This window comes from Tursiops truncatus, chromosome 16, assembly GCF_011762595.2.
Source record: "Tursiops truncatus isolate mTurTru1 chromosome 16, mTurTru1.mat.Y, whole genome shotgun sequence".
NCBI lineage: Eukaryota > Metazoa > Chordata > Mammalia > Artiodactyla > Delphinidae > Tursiops > Tursiops truncatus.
Genome location: NC_047049.1, coordinates 36,273,869 through 36,298,351, shown reverse-complemented (window position 1 = coordinate 36,298,351; position 24,483 = coordinate 36,273,869). Strand labels below are relative to the sequence as shown.

The 24,483-nt window shown below is 38.4% G+C and overlaps 1 protein-coding gene and 1 long non-coding RNA gene across 16 annotated transcripts in view; one reads left to right on the top strand and one right to left on the bottom strand.

Annotated features, from left to right (window-relative positions):
• Positions 1-12,868, top strand: part of LOC141276820 (uncharacterized) — a 41,884-nt gene extending 29,016 nt beyond the window's left edge. For both annotated transcript variants that reach the window (XR_012326999.1, XR_012326998.1), the window contains exons 2-3: positions 8,411-8,482; positions 12,645-12,868. This is a non-coding gene — a long non-coding RNA (uncharacterized lncRNA). The remainder of the gene's footprint in view (positions 1-8,410; positions 8,483-12,644) is intronic.
• PANK1 (pantothenate kinase 1) overlaps positions 8,887-24,483 on the bottom strand; it is a 112,795-nt gene continuing 97,198 nt past the window's right edge. For 13 of the 14 annotated variants that reach the window (XM_033841569.2, XM_033841571.2, XM_019942451.3 and 10 more), the window contains 4 exons: positions 22,809-22,985; positions 22,179-22,302; positions 13,646-13,771; positions 8,887-10,348 (listed from right to left, as the gene is read on the bottom strand). In XM_033841569.2, coding sequence (XP_033697460.1) covers positions 10,289-10,348; positions 13,646-13,771; positions 22,179-22,302; positions 22,809-22,985 — 487 coding nt within the window. In that variant the 3' untranslated portion in view covers positions 8,887-10,288. Of the gene's footprint in view, positions 10,349-10,719; positions 10,867-13,645; positions 13,772-22,178; positions 22,303-22,808; positions 22,986-24,483 lie in introns of all 14 variants that reach the window. The other variant, XR_004522435.2, reaches the window with a different exon arrangement.

The following is a 24,483-nucleotide window of genomic DNA, read 5'->3' as shown; positions in this document are numbered from 1 at the left end:
TCATGCCAGCTGACTTTTTGAGTCAGTGTGTGTTATTAATCGCCCTCATAACCCTGACTTAATTTAAACACAAAAATGTGGTGCGGTCATGTGATTGGAATGTTCTTTGTAGTCCCTGCCTTTGGGGGATTAAAATACTAACTTTAACTTTTTTTTTGAAAGAGTGGTCCCCATTCCCCAAATTAGTTCCTTCAGGAAAGTGAAGATTATTGAAAATAAAGTATTGGGGGAAAAGAAACAAAAAAGAGAGAGAAATAATCGCTATGCGGTGCTGATTCTGGAAGCAGAATATGTGCCTCAAAGTCTTGACAAACAACCCTGCTTGGTGGGCCGGGTGGGTAGCCAGCCATTAGAACAGCCAGCTGAGATTTTAAGAACAAAGAGTCTTGGCTCAAGTGATGTGATTGGTCCAAATGTCGAAATCATTTGGGGATTTTGTATCCCCCCTGTTGACTCTTTGTTTAAGTGCTACAAGGAAGCTGTAGGAGGTCATAATTACATGAAATACAACAATTAGTAAAAGCTTGCTTTGAATAGAGTTTTTTAAAATTCTAAAAATTGTTTTTATTGAAGTACAGTTGATTTACAGTTAATTTCAGGTGTACAGCACAGTGATTTGGTTATACACATAAATGTTTATATATATATTTTTTCAGATTCTTTTCCCTTATAGGTTATTGCAAAATATTTAGTAGAGTTCCCTGTGCTATATACTGTTGGTTAACTATTTTATGTATAGTAGTGTGTATATGTTAATCCCAACCTCCTAATTTATCCCTCTCCCCACCCTCCTTTTCCCTTTGGTAACCATAAGTTTGTTTTCTATATCTGTGAGTCTCTTTTTGTTTTGGAAATAAGTTCATTTGTAACTTTTTTTAGAGTTTTTAATATAATATAAATGTTTATTAATGATAAGATATAATAGCAATCTATGAACACATATTGAAAGTCATGAAACAGCTGTATAGACGTAGATGTAGATATATGTATATACCTTTGCAGTGAAATGATTCATATGCCTTAAGCTTTCAAAATGATGGACTTTCAGAATAATAGAGTGTATACAAAGCAAAAACAAAAAGTGAGCTTTTTTCCTTTATATTTTCACTTCATCATTACCTCCTTAAGTGGGAAAAAAAAAACGTGCTCTAGTTTTAGATAAATGACCCTGGGGAGAACATTTTTAGCAATTACACAGTAAGACTGAAGAAAATATGTTTATTTTAATGATCTTTAATTTAATATGGTACAGGTTTTTCAAAATAACAGTGTTTCAGGATATGCTGGAAATTTATACCTAAATACCTAGGTGAATAATATACCTAAATAATTAGGTATGTTAATAAATATACCTAAATACCTAGGTGAATAAGTGACTTGCAGTCATTGGGAATTTAGAGTAACTCCTCTTCCTGAGCCTGAAGAATTTATTTTTTATTATTATTTTTTAAAATTAATTAATTAATTAATTAATTTTTGACTGCATTGGATCCTGGTTGCTGCGCACGGGGTTTCTCTAGTTGTGACGAGCTGGGGCTACTCTTTGTTGTGGTGCACGGGTTTCTCATTGCCGGTGGCTTCTCTTGTTGTGGAACACGGGCTGTAGGCGTGCGGGCTTCAGTAGTTGTGGCACGCGGGCTCTAGAGTACAGGCTCAGTAGTTGTGTTGCATGGGCTTAGTTGCTCCGCGGCATGTGGGATCTTCCCCGACCAGGGCTTGAACCCGTGTCCCCTACATTGGCAGGTGAATTCTTAACCACTGCGCCACCAGGGAAGCCCAAGACGTGGAATCTTTTAAGTTTCTGTGCAAATTGTCCTTAAAGTTTCCGGTGTGTTTGCAGAGCACTTCAAAAATGCAAAGTGTTTATTAAGTAACCAGAGATGACAGCAGTAGTAAGTGCAGGCTGACCTTATGAAGATGTCTTTTGTTGCTTCCATACTTGGAGAGAGACTAGTGGCTCATCCGAGACGAACCTCAGACAATCTTAAGCAGAGTAACTGCCAGCTAAGAGATTCCTTCTTCCCTACAAACTAAATTCAGAACACCGAAAGAGGTATCAGAAAAATGTGGGAATGGAACAGAAATTGAAAACCAAGCTATAAAACTGTGCTCTTTGTGTCTATTGTTTTGAAGGGTGTCAGTCATTATGTAGTGGCCATGGTTGATTAATGTCTATGTGGTACCGTCATTTTTAACAGAGACAGCAGCTGGGTTTATTTAATCAGTAGTTGATCATCGAACAATGTTGCTTTCCTGCAAATGGGTGTGACCTGCCAGAGAATCAGGAAGGTTTATTTAAATGTGGATATGATTTTTAATGTTAGTAGTAATATAACCTCTAAGACAGTGATTCTCAAATTTTAGGTTTTTAAGGATTATTTGAGAAGATCTTTTTTCATGCGTTCTGGGACCCCAATCTTAGAGATTCAGATACAGATGGTCCAGGGAGAGGTCCCCAAATAGTCGTGTTAAACAAACTCTCCAGGTTATTCTGAGGCATGTTGGCCTATACCACAATGTAAGATATCCTGTATCCTGAGCATCTCCTTTTGTTAAAGCCATCTGACATCTGAGATGCTATGAGTATTTAAGCAATTTAACTCTGCGCTAAGTTATTGAGAACATAGGATTCCCTTTGAAAAAGAAAACTGTCTTTGACCTACATCATTTCTAGGGACAAAAAAAAATTGAACAGGAATAAAAATAACTCAATAAAGAACTCTTCTTCTATCTTTGAGGATGACAGTGGATTTTAGAAGACACGTTCTTCCTAATAAAAATCATAATCAAGACAAAATGATAGGTCATTTAAATATTAACTATTGAAAAGAGGTTTATTTGCTGATACTAAAAATTGCATAACTACTAAAAATTTAAAATCTAATGAGAAACACTTAAAAACCAAATACCATAATTTCTATATACTCTTTCAAAATTTAAGAATTGAAAGATTAATTAAAAATCACATCAAGATGAACTGTTTCATGAGAAGAATACATTTTCAAAAGTAATATCAGAGCTCAGAAATGTAAGTTATTGACTAAAATAGAAATTATTTCAAATTATAATAGAAAAAATTAGTACAGAAGTCAATAATTATTCCATTTTGCAAAAATAATTTTGGCATGGGTCTTCACAATAAGCCAGTATTTTGTAGACTCAAGTATTTCTTCTTGGACAAGATGAAATACAGATTATTTTAACTGCATAGAAGTTTAGTCAATAAGCTTTTTGTTTTCTGTCTGTTTTATAAGCACTCTAGTATGTGCAAGTCTAGCATCAATGCTTGTATAGAGTGTGGTGGAAGTGTGACTAAAGAAGAAAGAGAGAAGGCCAGGCGGGGGAATGTTACTATTAACCGAATAACAGAGAAGGAAGGCCCTTGAGCTAGGACCTCAGACCAGCCAATGTGAAATATTGAGCCTGGGTATGAAGAAATGTCAATGAGATGAATGATAGGAGTGATAGTTACACAGTCAGACATTGTGTCTATATACAATCCCTTTGGAAAATAGAAGTAAATATCTGGATCATTTGGACTCAGAGAAGCCTTGATTTTTCCCAAAAGGCCATTTCAAGATTCTTGGTGATTGGTATCGTGGGCATGCTCCTTTACCTCTCCAAACCTCAGTCTTTTCTGTAAAATGGGGACAGGAATCCCCACTATGTTCATTTGCTGGGTAGATTAAAGGAGGTTATGTACACGGAATGCCAAGCACATGAAAGGCTTAATCCCTCAGAGCTGTCACTGTTATGAGCTCTTTTCCGTGTAAACACCATTTATTCTCATGTGATAACTTTATAAAGGGTAGGCTCAATGCCCAATTTTTAGAATCAAAGAAATGCAGGTTTGGAAGAATGTCAAAGGTCTTCTCTGTCCCAAGCCCTTCCTCTTCATCCGGTGCCAGGTCAGAACCTGTGAGAGTTCAAGAGAGTTTAAAGCAGGCTAGTAAGTTGGCTCCTTCCTAACTGATATTCCCTAAACAGCTCACATTTACTTAGGAATTTAAAAATTAGAATAAAGGCAAAAGGTTTAAGTTTCGCTTCTCATACTTGGTAACCTTACTCTGGGCAAGGCTTTTAGCATAGTTTTGCAACTTACCAATCGAATGATCAAAACTGATTTCCCCTGAGTTGAAATGTAAGACTCCATCATTGCTTCCAAATTCTCTTTTGCAGCACTGGGTCAATAGGTAAAAGCTGACATTAAAACATGAGCTTTAATTAACTAATTAATCGATAGTTAACATTATATAATGAGTTAATAAATCTTAAAGTTTGCATGCCAGTGTGTTTGGAAGTTGTGTGGGATCCGAAAACGAGACTCAGTTTGGCGTTTTCTTTTAAAGCAAATCTTAATGTCATATACCCTTTTAAAAAGGTTAATTTCTTATATCCAAGGGTGGTTATATCTTGGTAGTATCTTTCTCGATGGCCACTAAAATAGATTATGCCACAGGTGAAATGGTCCTTAAGGTTCCCTGAGACCAAGCTTTGTAATGGACAGGGATTCCTCCAGCTTGATTTTGCTGAGGCAGTCGTTGTGGTTAATTAACGACCACAGTCATGACTGACACAGACAGCTGAGGCCAGGCATGGAATGTAGAAACACAGGCTAAAGGACAGGAAGAATTGCATAATTAACTAAATGTTCAGGGCAGAGTCAACAAAACAGTTGTTCTTGACAACCAACCCATTTTCTCTACAGTTGCTGAAAACTGTGTGGGTAGGATCCACAGATAATTGGCTCCCTTCTCCATTTCATTTTGCCTGTCTAAACATTGCATAAATAATTACTTGATAAATTCAATGTTGATGTTGGCACGTGAACAGACAGACAAGAGTGACTGCTTCTTTCAAAATTTATAAATCCAATATAAATAGTAATCAAACCCCAAAGGAGAATGCTTAAAAATATTCCTGTTTAACATTCACAATCCAATTTAACTTGCCTAATTTTAACCCACACACTTGTGGAGCTTAATACAGAAACACTCTTGGCCTACATTTAAAATAATGTAACATTTGACAAACTGTTCAAGTATTGAATTTAAAAATACACTCTGCATAAATTATGGTTCTCATATAAACTCCAGATGCATTACTTGCAGGATTAACTTGGGGTTTATTTCTTCCTCAATGCACCATGTATACACACTCACACAAGTACGCAAACACAAGAAAAATGCTAGAGAACATAGTCTGAGAACATACCATGAAAAAAATATTTAATAAGTCAGGGTAAGTAAACGAGTAGTCAATGGAAAACAATTATTTTAAAATTTAAGTTTTCTTTAAAATTACTATTTAAGTATCTCTTAAAGGTACACAAGAAGACATAGACCACCTGCCTCACTCTGGAACTAAAATAGACAACTCATTAGCCACATTATGGCAGCCAAATGGCATGAATTCTTTAGATGCTGAACCTGGTTAAAATAGCAACAGCAAATTTCATGAACAGAGTGAAGGGGAGGAAGAGAGGAGAGAAGAAAAAGTCTAATATAAAAAAAGTCCAATTCTTTCTAGTTGTTTTAAATCTAAGGGAAAATTAAAACTCTTATTAAGCTATAACTGCAAAAATTAAAAAGGAAATCCATTTGTTCAAAAAAAGAAACCTTAGGCAACTGGGGCTGAGGCTGTTGGCATTTATTATTTACTATTGTAACCACATCAACTCTGCCATACACATTTGACTAAATGCACTTGGTTGTTGTGTCTAAAAATGTTCAAGGAATGTACAGGAGAAAGAAGGTAGAAAATCAAATACAATGAGTAGAATATTTTACAAAACTGAAAATGACACCAATTAGGTTAAAATAAAGAATATCCAATTAACATACCTAATTTCACTTTGGTGCTGTATTTAAAGGATTTTTTCAACCTTCAAATTTAACTTATTTTTGAAAAGTACCTTTACTGAAATATAATTCACATACCATTTAATTAATTCAGTGGTTTCTAGTTGAGTTGTACAATCATCACTTCAATCAATTTTAGAACATTTTCATCACCAAAAAAGAAGCCTCATAACTATTAGCAGTAAATCCTCATTTCTTCCAAATCCCCAGCCCTGGGAAACCACTAATCGAATTTCTGTCTCTTTGCCTATTCTAGACATTTTATATAAGCGGAATCACTTTGCTCTATTATCACTTTGAAGCCAGATTAATTCTAGTTTCACTTTACTTGACACTCTTTGATGGCTTCACACTGGCTACAGAAACATCTTTTACATGGAATACGAGTCCTTCCATAATCTGTTTTCTTCTCTCCTAGTATCTGGTTTCGCTCCCACTAACCACACTCTGGCTGAAGCAAACGGCGTCCCGGACAAGCCAGGTTGTTTCTTCTCTCAGTGCTTCTCTCATCCTGCTCTACTCGGTGGTCTCTACTTGTTGGTTAAGACTCTGTGAAAACTTTTCTTGCACCCTCCTCCCGGAGAGGGGACCAATGCCTCCTTCAAGGGCAGTTTTCTACCCTCAGTTGTGGGACTTTGTATAGGACCTGGTCCACGGCTACTCCTAAAACTGCATTTCCCACCACTCTGCCCGTTGTTTACTCCGGGCAGACTGGCCTCCTTACAGGTCTTCACAACCTCCATTCTCATTTTCCAGGAGTAAAAGTATTTTCCCCAGGTATTTCCATAGTGTGTTCTCAGCTTTATTCACCTCTGCTCCAACGTCACCTCCTAAGAGAGATTGTCTTTGAGCACTCTAACCAGAGAAGTTTCAATCCCCTTTTCATTTTCTAAACAGAATTACCTCCTTCTGAGGCCCCTCTACCTTACTTTTTCTCTTTGCAGTACTGATGTAACATTATGTAATTAGGAATGTATCTGTCTTCCCTTCCAGAATGTAAGGTCTGTGAGGATGGGTCTGTTTTGTTCACTGCTGTGAATATTTGTGAATGAACGAATGAATGACACCTGTGACACTTAATTATATGTGTTGGTTTAAGACTTCTGTCTTCCCCACACTGGACAGCAGGGGTTGTATCCTATTCCTCCTAGTTTACTCAGTGCTCCTTCCTGGCACAAAATAACTTCTTAATATTCCTTGTATGACTGAATGATGTCAAGTATAAATTACCTGTAACAATGGTTCCCAACAAAGGGACTCTGAATCCATGTAAATATGGAATATGGAAAAGTACATAAGCTGAAGAATACAGGTAAATCTTTCCATGAGTCCTTTATCTGAAACTCTTGAGACCACTTCTGTTTTAAGATTCAGACTTGTTCCCTTACTTTTTTTTTTTTTTAGAAGATGTTGGGGGTAGGAGTTTATTAATTAATTAATTTATTTTGGCTGTGTTGGGTCTTCGTTTCTGTGCGAGGGCTTTCTCTAGTTGCGGCAAGCAGGGGCCACTCTTCATCGCGGTGCGCGGGCCTCTCACTATCGCGGCCTCTCTGGTTGTGGAGCACAGGCTCCAGATGCACAGGCTCAGTAGTTGTGGCTCACGGGCCCAGTTGCTCTGTGGCATGTGGGATCCTCCCAGACCAGGGCTCGAACCCGTGTCCCCTGCATTAGCAGGCAGATTCTCAACCACTGCACCACCAGGGAAGCCCTTGCTCCCTACTTAATTAACACCTCTGGTAGGGTCTCGGGCAGACCCTGTAATCAAACACACATTAATAGCTTTGCAACAAAACATGTGAAGAGCCCGCCAAAGAATGATAAATAATGCTCAAATCAACTTTTTCTGTCTTGAATTTTTCTGTCAAGAGAAATGTTAAGAGTTTGGGATTTTGGAAGTGTGGATATGGGGCTGTAGACGTGTACTAGCATATGCAGATCTGTGTGATGTTTTATGCTAAAATGGATTCCCCACATTCCAGTTTAGAAATCATTGATTTAATGCATTAATTTACAAACATCTATTTTTTTTCCAGCATAGCTAGCATTAATGAAGCTTTTACTATGTGTTAGCCCTTGTGCTAAGCTTTTTAAATACATAGGTAAAAACTACTATTTGCCCCATTTTATGAGTGAGAAAATTAGGGTTTAGAGAGAGGGTTGGCAGCTTGTCCACAAAGCTTGTCAATAGCTGAGCTGGATCAAAACTGCAGCTGTCTCAGAACCAAAAGTCATGTTCTGGACCACCTGGTCACCCTGAATTCATGGAGTTCAAGATAAAAATTCTTTAGTCTTGCCAAGTTTCTTCATGATGTTGAGACAAAGGAAAGTTTCTATAATTCAAGTGAATGTAAAAAAATTCCTCAGGCTACAACTCCCTCATTAAAAAAAAAAAAATGCTGGCTATAAGTAAACAACATTTAACTGATATTTGTATAACGGAGTAATTTATCTCCTCATGTTTTAAACATTTGTAATGAGAGATCAAGTAATTCCAGATAATTAAAAAATTATGTAGTCATACTAACTTGCCCTGATTTTATTTTTTGCAGAACCATGATCCAACGGGTGCTATTCCCTAACAGATGAGAGTAGGAATGGCAGAAGAGAACAATCTAAAAAAGGTACTATCACAGAGGATATGTGGATTTTCACACTTACCTTTTTCAAGAGCATCTTAATTGCTTGAATTGTTTTAAGCCAGGCGTAAGTTGATCAAATATAATTGTGATGACCAAATTTTGGAACTCTTTCAGAATAACAAAATATAGTAGTGATCTTTTGGGAATAAGGAGTTAGTTGTATAAGAACAATAAAGCTACATTAAAAAAAAAAAAAAACAACCCTGCATAGGGCTACAGCTTCAACTGAAGACACAGTGTTTTGGACCTTACCATGCTTATGTGAAAGCTTCAAGTTATGAAATGTAGAGTAGCAAAAGTACAACACATATTCATTTTATGATACAAAAGCAGGTAAGATGGACATAAAGGTTAAGAAATGAAAATAACATATACACTAAAAAAAATCACAACAGAAACAGGCTTTATTTCAACCAGACAAGTGAATACTTCCATTAACATCAACTTCTTCAAGACTTGAAGACATGGAAATTAAAGATAGTGCCCAGAGGCAGAGAAGGAAAGTTTCATCATGGAGCAATTGTACTGTCCTTCAAAAATCCCTTTCAGCAATATGCTCAATTCAAAAGATTAATTAGTTCTAAATCATTAGATCTCATGTGTTTCAGTATTTGTATAAGACTCTCATTTGAAAGTTACCCATCAGTCCCAATGATATCTTTCAAACAGAAAAAATATATATAGATCAGTATAATAATTTTTTTTAATTTTAGAAAGTGGGATTGAAATACAGTTTAAAATATTTCAAATAAAAAACAACTTTATTATTATTTAAGACGCCTTGTTACAAAGCTCCTAGCTACATACATGTGCAAAACACAGATATTACCACATGACATCTCAACCCATGACTTCTCCTAAACATCCCAACGTGAACAGTTAATCTACCGGGAGACTTTCCCCTGTAAATCCCAATATCTTGCACAAGGATTTGTTGCCATTCATACGCTGTGCATGGATGAGGACACCTCATCAGAGAACATTTCAATTTAACATAACCTAACATAAAATAAATCTACCGCAACACTATATGTTCATAAGGGATACGACAAAATTGCATATAATTTTCAACTTTTGCCAGACTCACTAAATTCATGAACACTTTTTCAGAGTTTTCTCTTCAAGGGCACTTTTGAGAGCTTTAGATCTCGTGCTTAACTTTGTATTGAGTTGGTCAGCACCTTGATTAATATGAACAATTACATTAAAGAACGGTATTGGAGGGGGACGGGGAGTCATCTGAGGACAGAAACAGGGGGAAGGACTCTCTTTTTCCCTAAGACATTCAAACAGAAAAAACGAGACCCAAAAAGGTAAACAAACAAACAAAATAGTGTTCACAGTAAAACATGACAGATTTGTAGTTTCATTTGAAACCAACAGCAAATCATGAAACGTCATGAAAAATATAAGTCAAGGTAAAATCTCCTAGAGTAATTACTAAATGAAGTTAAAATTACCACACTGATCAGTAAACCCCAGAAGAAAAATAAACAGCACTTACATTTCAGGTCCTTCTTAAACATCATATCATTTTTCAAAGTCAATGCATAAGATTGGTAGGTTTGGCCACGCTGCACAAATATTTTTTTAAAAAATACAGTATACAGAAAAAACTCTTGTATTCCCCATTTTGAATCATAAGCTCAAAACCCAAGAGAAAAGATCAGCTAGAAGGATTTTAATTATTTACAAATCCAGCAGGTTCATCTGCCATAATGGCTTGGCTTCCGTCCCACAGTGGCTTTCACCCTCTCCAGCCGCAGAGCTTGGATCCCTGTCCCATCTCTACTGGTCATCAGTCATTTTGAACAGTTCCAGCAGTGCCCCAACAGCTCCAAAATAACCCTACAATAACAATGAGAAAACTTCTGTACGATTATCTCTGAACCTTAGTCCAATACCTACTGTTTTTCATAATTCGAGGAATGCTGCCCCCTAATGCTATAGATACAAGAAACTTAAAACCTGACCTCTGGCATGAAATATGATATAATAATAATAAGTGCATTGGATATCTATTTGTTTATATACATTAAATAAATTAACTGATGTAAAGTGTGTAGAAAAATATCTGGCCCCACAGTGTATACTACATCAGCGTTGACAATTTTTAGGATTTTTAGGATTAGGATTATTTCATTTTAATCCTTGTCATGGCAAAATTCACATTACTCCCATTCCACAGATGAGAAATGGGAGGTAATAAAGTAAATTACCCTTTCAAGGTCACATGAGTTGTGCCAGGGTTCAATCGCAAATCGATCTGACTTCAAAGTTGTAATGTCTCACAAGGTACAGCTCTAAGCTTCCCTCAGTAGATCCCGGAAAGGCATCTAAATCAGCTCAAGTTTCCCTTTGCTCATCTGTAAAGGAAAAGCTCACGTATCTGTGAAAATGAAGGAAGCTGAAAAATGGAAATGTTTAGAGAAGCTGGTTTCCAAAAGGCAAGAGACTCTCCTCCTCTGGTATCTGCCTGACTCAACAGTTACTTACTGCGAAATGGGTGGCATCTGGCAGAACACTACATGTAGGATCTTTGCCTCCCTGCCAGCTGACCTCTGAGGGCTCACTATATGCTAGAAACGTACATGGATTTCCTCACTTAATCGTCACAGTAACTTTATGAGACAAATAATATTATCACCCCATTCCACAAAAGCTAAAACAGAAATGGAAAGGTAGAGTCATTGCCTAAGGTCTCCAAGTCAGTGAGGGCCTGTGCTCTCAACGGCTTGGCTACACTACTTCTCTTAGGGGACGCGCACTTACATAAGTGGAGTGAGTGGGACTGAGTGAGTGAGGACTCCAGGCAGGGCAGGAAGGCCACCTCACCAGCACCTCCCAAAAGTCCTCTCTCCGTAATATCCTCCAGGAAGACCTGCCTAAGTGAGAGTGAACCTAAGAAGGTAGAGAAATTTCTGAGAAACACCTACAAGGAGACATAAAATTGCTCTGCTTTCATCGGCCATAGAGGCTGAGTTATGATACTTAGTAACAAACCAAAGCCATCATTCACAGAGGCCCAAGATTGTACAAAGGGATGCCTTTTTATCCAGAGAAGTAGGTTTCCCCCAAATGCTGGCTCTTTTTCCTTATCTTACCATCAACTAACTCCCTGTGTGCCCTTGTAGATGGCTTTTAATCCCTGACGGCTTCCAGGCTTTGTTTTCTGCCTTAGTCCAAGAGGATCTAAACTTAGGGTTGCCAGATAAATGCCAGGTAAAACAACTGTGTCCTAGATTTTTTTTTTTTTTTTTTTTTTTTTTTTTTTTTTTTTGCGGTACGCGGGCCTCTCACTGTTGTGGCCTCTCCCGTTGCGGAGCACAGGCTCCGGACGCGCAGGCTCAGCGGCCATGGCTCACGGGCGCAACCGGTTCGCGGCATGTGGGATCTTCCCGGACCGGGGCACGAACCCGTGTCCCCTGCATCGGCAGGCGAACTCTCAACCACCGCACCACCAGGGAAGCCCTGTGTCCTAGATTTTTAATCGCTAAATATGGCAACACCAGATGGGCTAGAAGAGTGGTCTTCTTTTTCATTTTAATTATTTTTTTAAACAAAATCTTACAAGGGAAATCGGTAACTAAGCAGATAAAAAAGGAGCTGCTCTGGTTGGAGGAGGGGGAGTGAAAATTCTGAGACTCCACTGCCCTCGCCCCCCATAAAAAAGTTATATCGCTTCATGCCTTAGCCTCCTTAAAAAGACAAAAAGAAAAACTTTCTTTAGTACAGTTAAATAGTTAACTATTTGGTATTTAACTTCGTATTGTTTTAGATGCTTTAATAAAACAAGACATAGGCTTAGAGAGCTCTAAATAATTTATAAATGCATCAGCAACTTTTCAAATAAATAATTCAGTTTGGAGATGAGAAAAATGCCACAGTAGTTATTCATTACAATTAAAATTTATGACACTCGTTCTCCCAATGTTCTTTCTGCTGCAATATACCCAAGGCTTTGGGTACCTCCCGTGATAAACAGCTGCTCTCTACAGTATTGATTTTAAAGGGGAATAGAAGAGGTGGGAAGAGATGAGGGCTCCCCACTCAGTTTTAGAAACCTCCGATTCGTATTAGTGTAGAAACTGGATATAAGGGACCCTTTGCATTAACCGGAGCGCTCCACTTCTTCTGTAAACAGGCTGCCTAATGGCTAGCACACCAGCCTCTCAAGGCCACCAGGCTACTCGGAGCAGCCCAAGCACTTCTGTTCTCACCAGCTGAGTTGTTTACTTGCCAAGAGTCACCTGTGTTTATCCTCAAATTTGTTTATGACAGTTTGATTGTTAATGTAATAATCTAATGTAATTATATGCCACCTAAACCAATAAAAAGAGTACAAGATGAATGGTCACCTCTTTGAAAATCCAGTTAAATTCTTGAGAAAGATTAAAAAGCTAGTTAACAAGTGAAAGTTGCTAGGAAAGTAGATCTTAAAAGTTCTCATCACAAGGACAAAAAAATGTAACAATGTGTGGTGATGGACGATAACTAAACTTACACTGATAACCATTTTACAGTATATACATATATCAAATCATTGTTGTGTACCTTAAACTTATACAATGCTATATGTCAATTATATCTCCATAAAAATGGAAAAAAATGAAACAAAGATTGAAAAAGGTAGTCACAAACCACTGCCCTCTGTTTAGGTGGATCCTACCTATGAAAGATTGGGAAAATCTAGAATGACTCTGCAACCAGATTGCTTCATAAGTATCTTTAATTTCTTGATCTACTTTAAAGAAACAAACCAGATATCATAAAAGTTGCATAATACTTGTGGATTATGGAAAAAAAAAAGACAATTACAAAGCTCTGATCAGCAGAACCCATGCTCAAAAATAGGTCTTGGTCCTACATCAAGAAATTGGTGAGTGAATGAACATTTATACATTTTATATTAAAATAGAATGGTAAAAGTAGGAAGATATTTTTCCATGATTAATCATTTAAACATTTTTTTTGTTTTTTTAAATTAACCATCTACTAGTCCTGATTATTGGATAATAGAGCTTCCATTTTATATAATGTTCTTCCTTATCTTTTGCATAAATGCAAACTAAGGAACCCGCTCATATGTTAGACAACCCAAAAACTTCCATGTAGGACAATTAAGTCCATGTGAACTCAACCTACCTCATGTTCCAAAAACAGAGCTTTTAGCTGTCCTTTGGACCAAAAATCCATGGCATATGCTAGCAGCTTCATGGAGACCATATTGATTCTGAGAAAATTCCCAACAAACACAACTCTGTCAATATTCTGGAAAAAAAAAATGAAAGAACAATGGAACCATGACATAAAAATAACATTTAGCAACAGACCCAATGTGCTGTGTATCACTGTACTCCAGGACCTTGCAGAGTGAATTTTTTTTTTTAAGTGGAATTATTTCAGGATTTCCAAGATGAAGTTAAACAAACCTCAGAATGCATTCCACAAGAACATGAGGGGGAGAATTTGGCTGGGGGAGGCAGAGACTAATACTGGGCTCATTTACAGGTATTATGTTAGGCTGCCTTAGATCTGATATGAAATTCAGCTCCCAACATTCACATATGAAATTAAAACTGGAGTTCATCTAAATTTGCCTGTGTATTCCTTAAATCCCCCAAACTTCCAACTATAAAATATATTATTACCAACTCATAAATTATTTTTAAAATTTTATTTATTAAAAAAAATTTTTTTTTTAAATATTTTGGCCATGCCACGTGGCTCATGGGATCTCAGTTCCCCGACCAGGGATCGAATCTGGGCCATGGCAACGACAGCTCCAAACCCCAACCACTAGGCCACCAGGGAACTCCCAACCAACTCCATAAATTAAATGGCTACGGCATGGTTATTCATCTAACAACTGTGGTCAGGCTGCTCTGTGCCAAACACTGGGAATACAAAAAAGAAACAATACCCAGCCTCTACCTTTAGGATATATGGTGAAATATCCTGTTTGGTCAGTATGTGGGTTACAATATGATAACAAATAATACATTTATATTTTTGTTGTCACGGATACAGATTTGTATTCTGAACACACCCCTCACACTGAACTCAGCCTATCTGCCACACAGACACTGCTCACTCCTCACTCACTCACAGAGCCAGTTGCTATGGTCACTCATATCAAAGAGAAGGGAGTCTTGGGAGCTGGCATTATTCTGTTCAGTCTATCAAGAGCAACCAGGGTCTGGGAACATCGCCTTCTAACTGTCTGAAGCTTTAACAATACATGAACCCATTAACCACTGTGAAAATTTTCCCTGGGTAGAGGGGTGGGAGGTGGGCCCACGATTAGGGGTCCAGCAGGGACAGGGGAGACCCTGGGTGGGGGTAGGCATGGAGGAAGGCAAGGGAACGTGGCCAGTGCTTTCCCTGTCCACTGAGGCACTGGGGAGCCTGTTGGGCTCCCAGGCCTAATCCTCTGCCCTGGAGCCTCCCTCCTACCCTGCAGAGCCCAAGCCTCACCCCACACCCCCAGCCACTGCCCTGCCTCTGCACTCGGAGACCCCCTCTGAGACCCCCTCCAACACGCTGGGCATAAACCCCAGCCGCACACCCTCACCCAGGGCCTTACCTCCAAACTCTGGAACTCCACACTCCAGAGGCTCCCGTTTGGACATGCTGCCTCTCCCCTTCTGCGCAGGTCCTAAGCAGAGGCCCCACCCCACGCTTGAGCATCGCCCCTGCCTAAGTTCCACCCCCTGCCTAAACTCTGCCCCCCATAGCCAAGGCTTTTTATTTTTTTTCTTTTTTCCTCTTTTAGATTGGGGTTCTGTTTCACCTTGTAGTTGATTCATTTATATTTTCATTTTTTCTAACAGTTCTTTTATTTTTGGAATTTTATTTTGTTCTTTATACTTTGTTATTATTCTGCTCCTTTTGGCTTGTTCCCCCTCCTTCTTTTTTTCATTTTTTCTGTGGTGGATTTGTTTTACCTTGTTGCATTTGTTTCAATTATATTTTTATTTTTCCTAATATATTTTTATCTTTCTAATTTTACTTTATTTTTTATTCTTTGTTATTGAACTGCTCCTTTTTTTTCTCTTTCTTTTTTTTTTTGCCACACCATGTGGCTTGCGGAATCTTGGTTCCCAGGCTGGAGGTTGGGCCTGAGCTCCTGTGGTGGGAGCACCAAGTCCAAACCGCTGGACTAACTGAGAAGCTCAGACCCCAGGGAATATTAATCAGAGTGAGGACTCCCAGAGGTCCTCATTTCACACCAAGACCCAGCTCTACCCAACCACCTGCAAACTCCAGTGTGGACACCTCAGGCCAAACAACCAGTAAGACAGGAATACAGCCACACCAATCAAAAAAAAAGAAATGACAAAAATATGTTACAGATGAAAGAGCATGGTAAAAACCTACAAGACCAAATAAATGAAGATGAAGTAGGCAACCTACCCAAAAAAGAATTCAGAGTAACAATGATCCAAAATCTCGGAAACAGAGTGGAGAAAATACAAGAAATATTTAACAAAGATCTAGAAGAACTAAAGAGCAAACAATGATGAACAGCACAATAATTGAAATTAAAAATACTCTAGAAGAAATCACTAGCAGAATAACTGAGGCAGAAGAATGGATGAGTGAGCTGGAAGATAAAATGTTGGGAATAACTTCCAGGGAGCAGAAGAAAGAACGAAAAGAATTGAGGGCAGTCTCAGAGACCTCTGGGACAACATTTAACACACCAACATTCGAATTATAGGGGCCCCAGAAGAAGAAGAGAAAAAGAAAGGGTCTGAGAAAATATTTTAAGACATTACAGTCGAAAACTACCCTAACATGGGAAAGGAAATAGTCAATCAAGTCCAGGAAGTGCAGAGAGTCCCATACAGGATAAACCCAAAGAGAAACATGTTGAGACACATATTAATCAAACTATCAAAAATTAAATACAAAGAAAAATTATTAAAAGCAGCAAGGAAAAAGCAACAAATAACATACAAGGGGAATCACCATAAGGTTAACAGCTGATCTTTCAGCAGAAACTCTGCAAGCCAGAAGGGAGTGGCAGGACATATTTAAAGTGATGAAAGGGAAAAACCTACAACCAAGAAAAAACCTACAACCTTACTCTACCCAACAAGGATCTCATTCAGATTCGACAGAGAAACCAAAAGCTTTACAGACGACCAAAAGCTACGAAAATTCAGCACCACCAAACTAGCTTTAAAACAAATGCTGAAGGAACTTCTCTAAGTGGGAAACACAGGAGAACAAAAAGACTCATAAAAACAAACCCAAATCAATTAAGAAAATGGTAATAGGAACATACATATCGACAATCACCTCAAATGTAAATGGATTAAATGCCCCAACCAAAAGACACAGACTGGCTGAATGGATACAAAAACAAGACCCTTATATATGCTGTCTACAAGAAACCCACTTCAGACCTAGGGACACATACAGACTGAAAGTGAGAGGATGGAAAAAGATATTCCATGCAAATGGAAATCACAAGAAGGCTGCAGTAGCAATACTCATATCAGATAAAATAGATTTTAAAATAAAGACTGTTACAAGAGATAAGGAAGGACACTACATAATGATCAAGGGATCAATCCAAGAAGAAGATATAACAACTGTAAATATTTATGCACCCAACATAGGAGCACCTCAATACATAAGGCAATCGACAGTAACACAATAATACTGGGGGATTTTAACACCCCACTTACACCAACAGACACATCATCCAGACAGAAAATAAATAAGGAAACAAAAGCTTTAAGTGACACAATAGACCAGATAGACTTAATAGATATTTTTAGGACATTCCAACTGAAAGTGGAAGAATACACTTTCTTCTCAAGTGCACATGGTACGTTCTCTAGAATAGATCACATCTTGGGTCACAAATCAAGGCTTGGAAAATTTAATAAAATTGAAATTGTATCAAGCATCTTTTCTGACTACAACGCTATAAGATTAGAAATCAATTACAGGAAAAAACAGTAAAAAACACAAGTACATGGAGGCTAAACAGTGCACTGCTAAATAACCAAGAAATCACCGAAGAAATCAAAGAAGAAATAAAAAAAATACCTAGAAACAAATGACAATGAAAACAAAACGATCCAAAACCTATGGAACGCAGCAAAAGCAGTTCTAAGAGGGAGGTTCATAGCAATTCAAGCTCACCTCAAGAAACAAGAAAAATCTCAAATAAACAATCTAGCCTTACACCTAAAGCAACTAGGAAAAGAAGAACAAAGAAAACCCAAAGTTAGTAGAAGGAAAGAAATCACAAAATCAGAGCAGAGATAAATGAAATAGAAATGAAGAAAATAATAGCAAACATCGATAAAACTAAAAGTTGGTTTTTTGAGAAGATAAAAAAAGTTGATAACCCTTTAGCCAGGGACTCATCAAGAAAAAAAGGGAGAGGACTCAGATCAATAAAATTAGAAATGAAAAAGGAGAGATTACAACTGACACCACAGAAATACAAAAGATCATAAGAGACTACTACCAGCAACTATATGCCAATAAAATGGACAACCTGGAAGAAATGGACAAATTCTTGGACAAGTACAGCTTTCCAAGATTGAACCAGGAAGAACTGGAAAATATAAACAGACCAATCACAGATAATGAAATTGAAACTGTAATTAAAAATCTTCCAAAAACAGAAGTCCAGGACTAGAGGGCTTCACAGGCGAATTCTATCAAACATTTAGAGAAGCGTTAATATCCATCCTTCTCAAACTCTTCCAAAAAATTGTGGAGTGAGGAATACTCCCAAACTCATTCTATGAGGCCACAATCACCCTGATACCAAAACCAGAGAAAGATATCACCAAAAAAGAAAATTATAGACCAACATCACTGATGGACATAGACACAAAAATCCTCAACAAAATAATAGCAAACAGAATCCAACAACACAGTAAAAGGATCATACACCATGATCAAGTGGGGTTTATCCCAGGGATGCAAGGATTCTTCAATATACACAAATCAATCAATGTGCTACACCATATTAACAAATTGAAGAATAAAAACCATATGATCCTCTCAATAGATGCAGAAAAAGCTTTTGACAAAATTCAACACCATTTATGATAAAAGCTCTCCAGAAAGTGGGCACAGAGGGAACCTACCTCAACATAATAAAAGCCATATATGACAAACCCACAGCAACATCACTCTCAATGGTGAGAAACTGAAATCATTTCCTCTAAGATCAGGAACAAGACAAGGTTGTCCACTCTCACCATTATTATTCAACATAGTATTGGAAGTCCTAGCCACAGCAGTCAGAGAAGAAAAAGAAATTAAAGGAATCCAAATTGGAAAAGAAGAAGGAAAACTGTCACTGTTTGCAGATGACATGATACTATACATAGAGAGTCCTAAAGATGCTATCAGAAAACTATTACAGCTAATCAATGAATTTGGTAAAGTAGCAGGATACAAAATTAATGCACAGAAATCTCTTGCATTCTTATACACTAACAATGAAAGATCAGAAAGAGAAATTAAGGAAAAAATCCCATTTACCACTGCAACAAAAAGAATAAAATACCTAGGAAAAAACCTACCTAAGGAGGCAAAAGACCTGTACTCAGAAAATATAAAACACTGATGAAAGAAATCAAAGATAACATAAACAGATGGAGAGATATACCATGCTCCTGGATTGGCAGAATCAATATTGTGAAAATGACTATACTACCAAAAGCAAGCTACAGGTTCAATGCAATCCTTGTCAAATTACCAATGGCATTTTTCACAGAACTAGAACAAGAAATTTTACAATTTGTATGGCAACACAAAAGACCGTGAATAGCCAAAGCCATCTTGAGAAAGAAAAACGGAGCTGGAGGAATCAGGCTCCCTGACTTCAGACTATACTACAAAGCTACAGTAATTAAGACAATATGGTACTGGCACAAAAACAGAAATATAGATCAATGGAACACGATAGAAAGCCCAGAGAAAACCTCCACACATACGGTCCCCTTATCTTTGACAAAGGAGGCAAGAATAGACAATGGAGACAGCCTCTTCAGTAAGTGGTGCTGGGAAAACTGGACAGCTACATGTAAAAGAATGAAATTAGAATGATCCCTAACACCATACACAAAAATAAACTAAAAATGGATTAAAGACCTAAATGTAAGGCCAGACACTATCAAACTCTTAGAGGAAAACATAGGAAGAACACTCTATGACATAAATAACAGCAAGATTTTATTTGACCCTCCTCCTAGGGTAATGGAAATAAAAACAAAAATAAACAAATGGGACCTAATGAAACGTAAAAGCTTTTGCGCAGCAAAGGAAACCATAAACAAGATGAAAAGACAACCCTCAGAATGGGAGAAAATATTTGCAAACGAAGCAATTGACAAAGGATTTATCTCCAAAATATACAAGCAGCTCATGCAGCTCAATATCAAAAAAACAAACAACCTAATCCAAAAATGGGTGGAAGCCCTAAATAGACATTTCTCCAAAGAAGACATACGATGGCCAACAAATACATGAAATGATGCTCAACATCAGTAATCATTAGAGAAATGCAAATCAAAACCACAATGAGGTATCACCTCACACCGGTCAAAATGGCCATCATCAAAAATTCTACAAACAGGGCTTCCCTGGTGGCGCAGTGGTTGAGGGTCCGCCTGCCGATGCAGGGGATGCGGGTTCGTGCCCCGGTCTGGGAAGATCCCACATGCCGCGGAGCGGCTGGGCCCGTGAGCCATGGCCGCTGGGCCTGCGCGTCCGGAGCCTGTGCTCCACAGCGGGAGAGGCCACAGCAGTGAGAGGCCCGCGTAATGCAAAAAAAAAAAAAAAAAAAAAAAAAAATTCTACAAACAATAAATGCTGGAGAGGGTGTGGAGAAAAGGGAATCCTCCTGCAGTGTTGGTGGGAATGTAAATTGATACAGCCACTATGGAGAACAGTATGGAGGTTCCTTAAAAAACTAAAAATAGAACTACCATATGACCCAGGAATCCCACTACTGGGCATATTCCCTGAGAAAACCATAATTCAAAGAGTCATGTACCACAATGTTCACTGCAGCACTATTTACAATAGTTAGGACATGGAAGTAACCTAAGTGTCCATCGACAGATGAATGGATAAAGAAGATGTGGCACATATATACAATAGAATATTACTCAGCCATGAAAAGAAATGAAAGTGAGTTACTTGTAGTGAGGTGGATGGACCTAGGGTCTGTCATATAGAGTGAAGTAAGTCAGAAAGAGAAAAACAAATACTGTATGCTAACGCATATATATGGAATTTAAAAAAGTGGTACTGATGAACCTAGTGGCAGGGCAGGAATAAAGATGCAGATGCAGACGTAGAGGACAGACTTGAGGGCACAGGGTGGGAAGGGGAAGCTGGGACGAAGTAAGAGAGTAGCATTGACATATTTACCCTACCAAATGTAAAATGGATGGCTAGTGGGAAGCTTCTGCATAGCACGAGATCAACTTGATGCTTTGTGATGACCTTGAAGGATGGGATAGGGAGGGTGGGAGGGAGGCTCAAGAGGAAGGGGATGTGGGGATATATGTATACATATAGCTGATTCACTTTGTTGTATAGCAGAAACGAACACAACATTGTAAAGCATTTATACTCCAATAAAGATGTGAAAAAAAAAATATTGTGAAAGGAGGATGTCTCTCTTGTAACCCCAGAGTTCAAAGGAAGGGCTGCCATCCACCTATTATAAAGACTGCCTCATACCCTGTTTAACAGTCCACTATTCAACTAGAAGGGGGTTGGAAAGGGTTTCTGTAGTACCTGTAATGTTCTAATTCTTGATCTGTGTGGTGGGTATTAGGGGTGTGTGTGTGTGTGTGTGTGTGTGTGTGTGTGTGTGTGTGTGTGTGTGTGTGTGTGTGTGTGTGAAAATTCGTCAGGCTGTACACTTGTGATTTGAGCCCTCTTCTGTAGGTATGTCATCTTTCTCTTAAAATTTATATTAAAAAAAAGTCTACTACTGATGCTACTAGATTCTTTAGTGCTTCTTCTACTATTACCTATTCCATGCCCCCTCTTTCTTGTCTTCCTAATACAACTCAGCTGTATTACACACCTACTTTACACATCTTGTATTTCAGAAAAGGGTTCCATTCTTTGCAAAGGAATTTTGCGGTGTTTTAACACATGGTACCAAAGCTTGGTCTGTCATCAGGTCCACCCTTTCTTGTGCCTGGGGCTCTGGCTGGCCCCAGCTGTAGCAAGCTCTCTGTGCTTTGATAGCCCTGTACAATGCTGCTTGAACTCCATGCCACAAGGCAACACTGTAAAGAAGCTGAAAGCAGAGAGAATATCGAATATTGCAAGTGGAATGTTTTACCTGCAATTATTTGCAAGGATGCAGAGAGATTTTCGCCAGCCTTCATTAGGTGTGTGTCCATGAGGTTGGAGAGGTTATGGTATAGATTGTCATTTTTACCATGTTTCCACAGTTAGATGGTTTTGTTTGTCATCATCTAGTGCCTACTTAAAACTAAAACATACTCCTGTCCCTCCCCGCAACACACGCCCCTCATGTCCTACCAGGTGTGACTACGAGGAAGGGCAGGTTTCCTAAGGATCTGTGGTTTTGTGAGGGTCAACAGTTATTGCACTGCCAAACGATGTTTATGAATGACACATGGCTTTCCCTAGGTTAAGGCCTTACCTCATTCAATGCACACATCCGAGCAATGGAGCCAATGTTGTTGGTGATGGTGACCAGGGTGGCTCGGGCGAGGTCTTCCTTGCTGATGGAATCTCGCTTTTCCTTACTCATCATGTTGCCAAAGCTATGTTGGAAATAGTAGCGAGAGTGTTCAAAATCATCCTTAGGCAGGCCCCATGCTTCCACCAAAGTACTGTGGAAAGCTTTATGAAAAACTCTGATTGAGCTCAAATGACCTGATTTGGCTACCATGGTTTACAAGCAGACAGGATTACGGTATGAATGGTTGGCTGCCCTTTTCTTAATAGGGACAAAGTAGCATGGCTATTAACGGGGGAAAAAAAAAAATTTAAATGCCTCTAAATATCTGGACAAGAATGGAACGGGGGAAACTGTTGCAGTTTTCCAGAACCTTCTTTCAAAGCTGCCTTATTTTAAGCACAAGCAACAAGAGCTAAACATCTCAGTGCTTCATCAAGGGCAGGAGATCAAGTCTGAGCTCCAATACCATAGATCCTTGCACCAGGCTGGTGGGTTGACATTTAAAAAAAACAACAACTAAATGAACAGCCAGGGTGGAGAGGTTGCCTTGTGTTTAATCGCTACTGCTCCTAGCTACTTAGTCTCTACCTTGATGCTACCGCAGATCCTTGAAGGCCAAATCGTTCATAGTCTCCTCCGTAAATGTCCTTCACCAGCTTATCAACATTGGTGCTGTCGCCTTTAGCTGCCATTTCCAGAGCTTCTTCAAAGGTCTCACAACCAGTCAGCAAGCAACATAGGCCTAGGAATGTTCCACCTCCAAGACTGAAGGAACAATAAGGTTTATTTTTTAAGTTTTACTTTAAGAGATGCCCATCCAAGTCCCCAACTACATCAATATCACTAATATGGGTTAATAAGAACAGAAGAAAAACAAAGGGGCACTTGAATCAAAGTGCTGGGTGAAAAAGAGCTTTAGGGTAGATTGGATAAAAAAAGAGGGCAGAGACTAAAAGAAACATCAAGGAAAACTCGCCCTGAAGTTTAAGAACAAAACCAGAGAAAGACTCTCACTGATTTCCGTTGTGAGACCTTGAACTAGCCACTGACCTAAGTGCTTCATGCAATCTTCCCACCTATAAAATGGGGCCAAATCATGATCTATCTCCCTTATTTGCATGGTCTGAAAGCAGCAAATAACCAGAGAAATGACCTCTATTAAAAAGAAAAAATACAAACATATGTAGCTAAACAAATACTTAGAAAAAGAAACTGTGTGTACCTGAAGCACAGTCCATATCTATAGAGACAAACTCTGTGGTGACAAAACTGAACTGGGACGCTGCGCGGAATAGCTGGCCCCCAAGCTGTATCTTTCATCTGACCTTGCTTCTCTAGCAGAAATAATTTCATTTAAGCTCCTCAAAAATTTCAAAAAGGAAACCACCGATGGATCTCATATTGGATTTTTTTCTAGTAAACTCTAGAAAAGGTTATTAGTACTTTACTTACCACCCAATAGTCAAAGAATAGTAACAAAGATCTTAAAATGGTTTCAATGCTCAAACCATGTTTTAAAAGCTTTCAGTTGTTTGGGGGGAAATTCTTCTAAAATAGTCTTTTGAGAAAAAAATTAGAAACCAATTATGATAGTTGAAAGTGAACTCAATTGTGTATTAATATCAAAGTTACCTGAGGGGAAGTAAAGCAGATTCAGAGTAAAGCTGTCACCAGTGAGCTCCTGGCAGGAAAGAGCACTGATATGGCCATGAATGGGCCTTACTCTTTACCTACTAGACAGAAGAGCAAATGCACATCAATTTGTTCTGAAGCCTCAAGAGCTGCTAGCCCTGGGAATTCCACATGTGTTTGGCTACTGGCTTTTAAGAGAAAATTCAAGTTGAGATCGAGGTTATTTTTAAAACTTAAATTTGAAAAAAGAAAATTTAGGGTAAATTATACTGACTGTCAATAACTGTTACCAAGAAGGCACCAGATTATAGACACACGGTTCTTTAAATCACATCTAAGGACTAACTGTGATATTTCTTAAATAGTGATTCTTACAAAAATACATACTTGATTGAAATGATGGGTCCTCGTGGAAAATTAGGTAGCTGGGCACAAGTCACCGTATCCAAACTGTAGGTGCAGTACCACAGGACAAAAAGAGCTCTGTGGGCATTATTGCCTTGACACCTCAGTCACAGTAGAAAGTTTGGATTCCCTCTAAGAAAGTTTGTCTTCATTTACATTTAACAGGGCACCTCATGCGACGTCGTTAGTTTCAGTCTACCCTAGAAAGCTAGCGTGGTTTAATGGG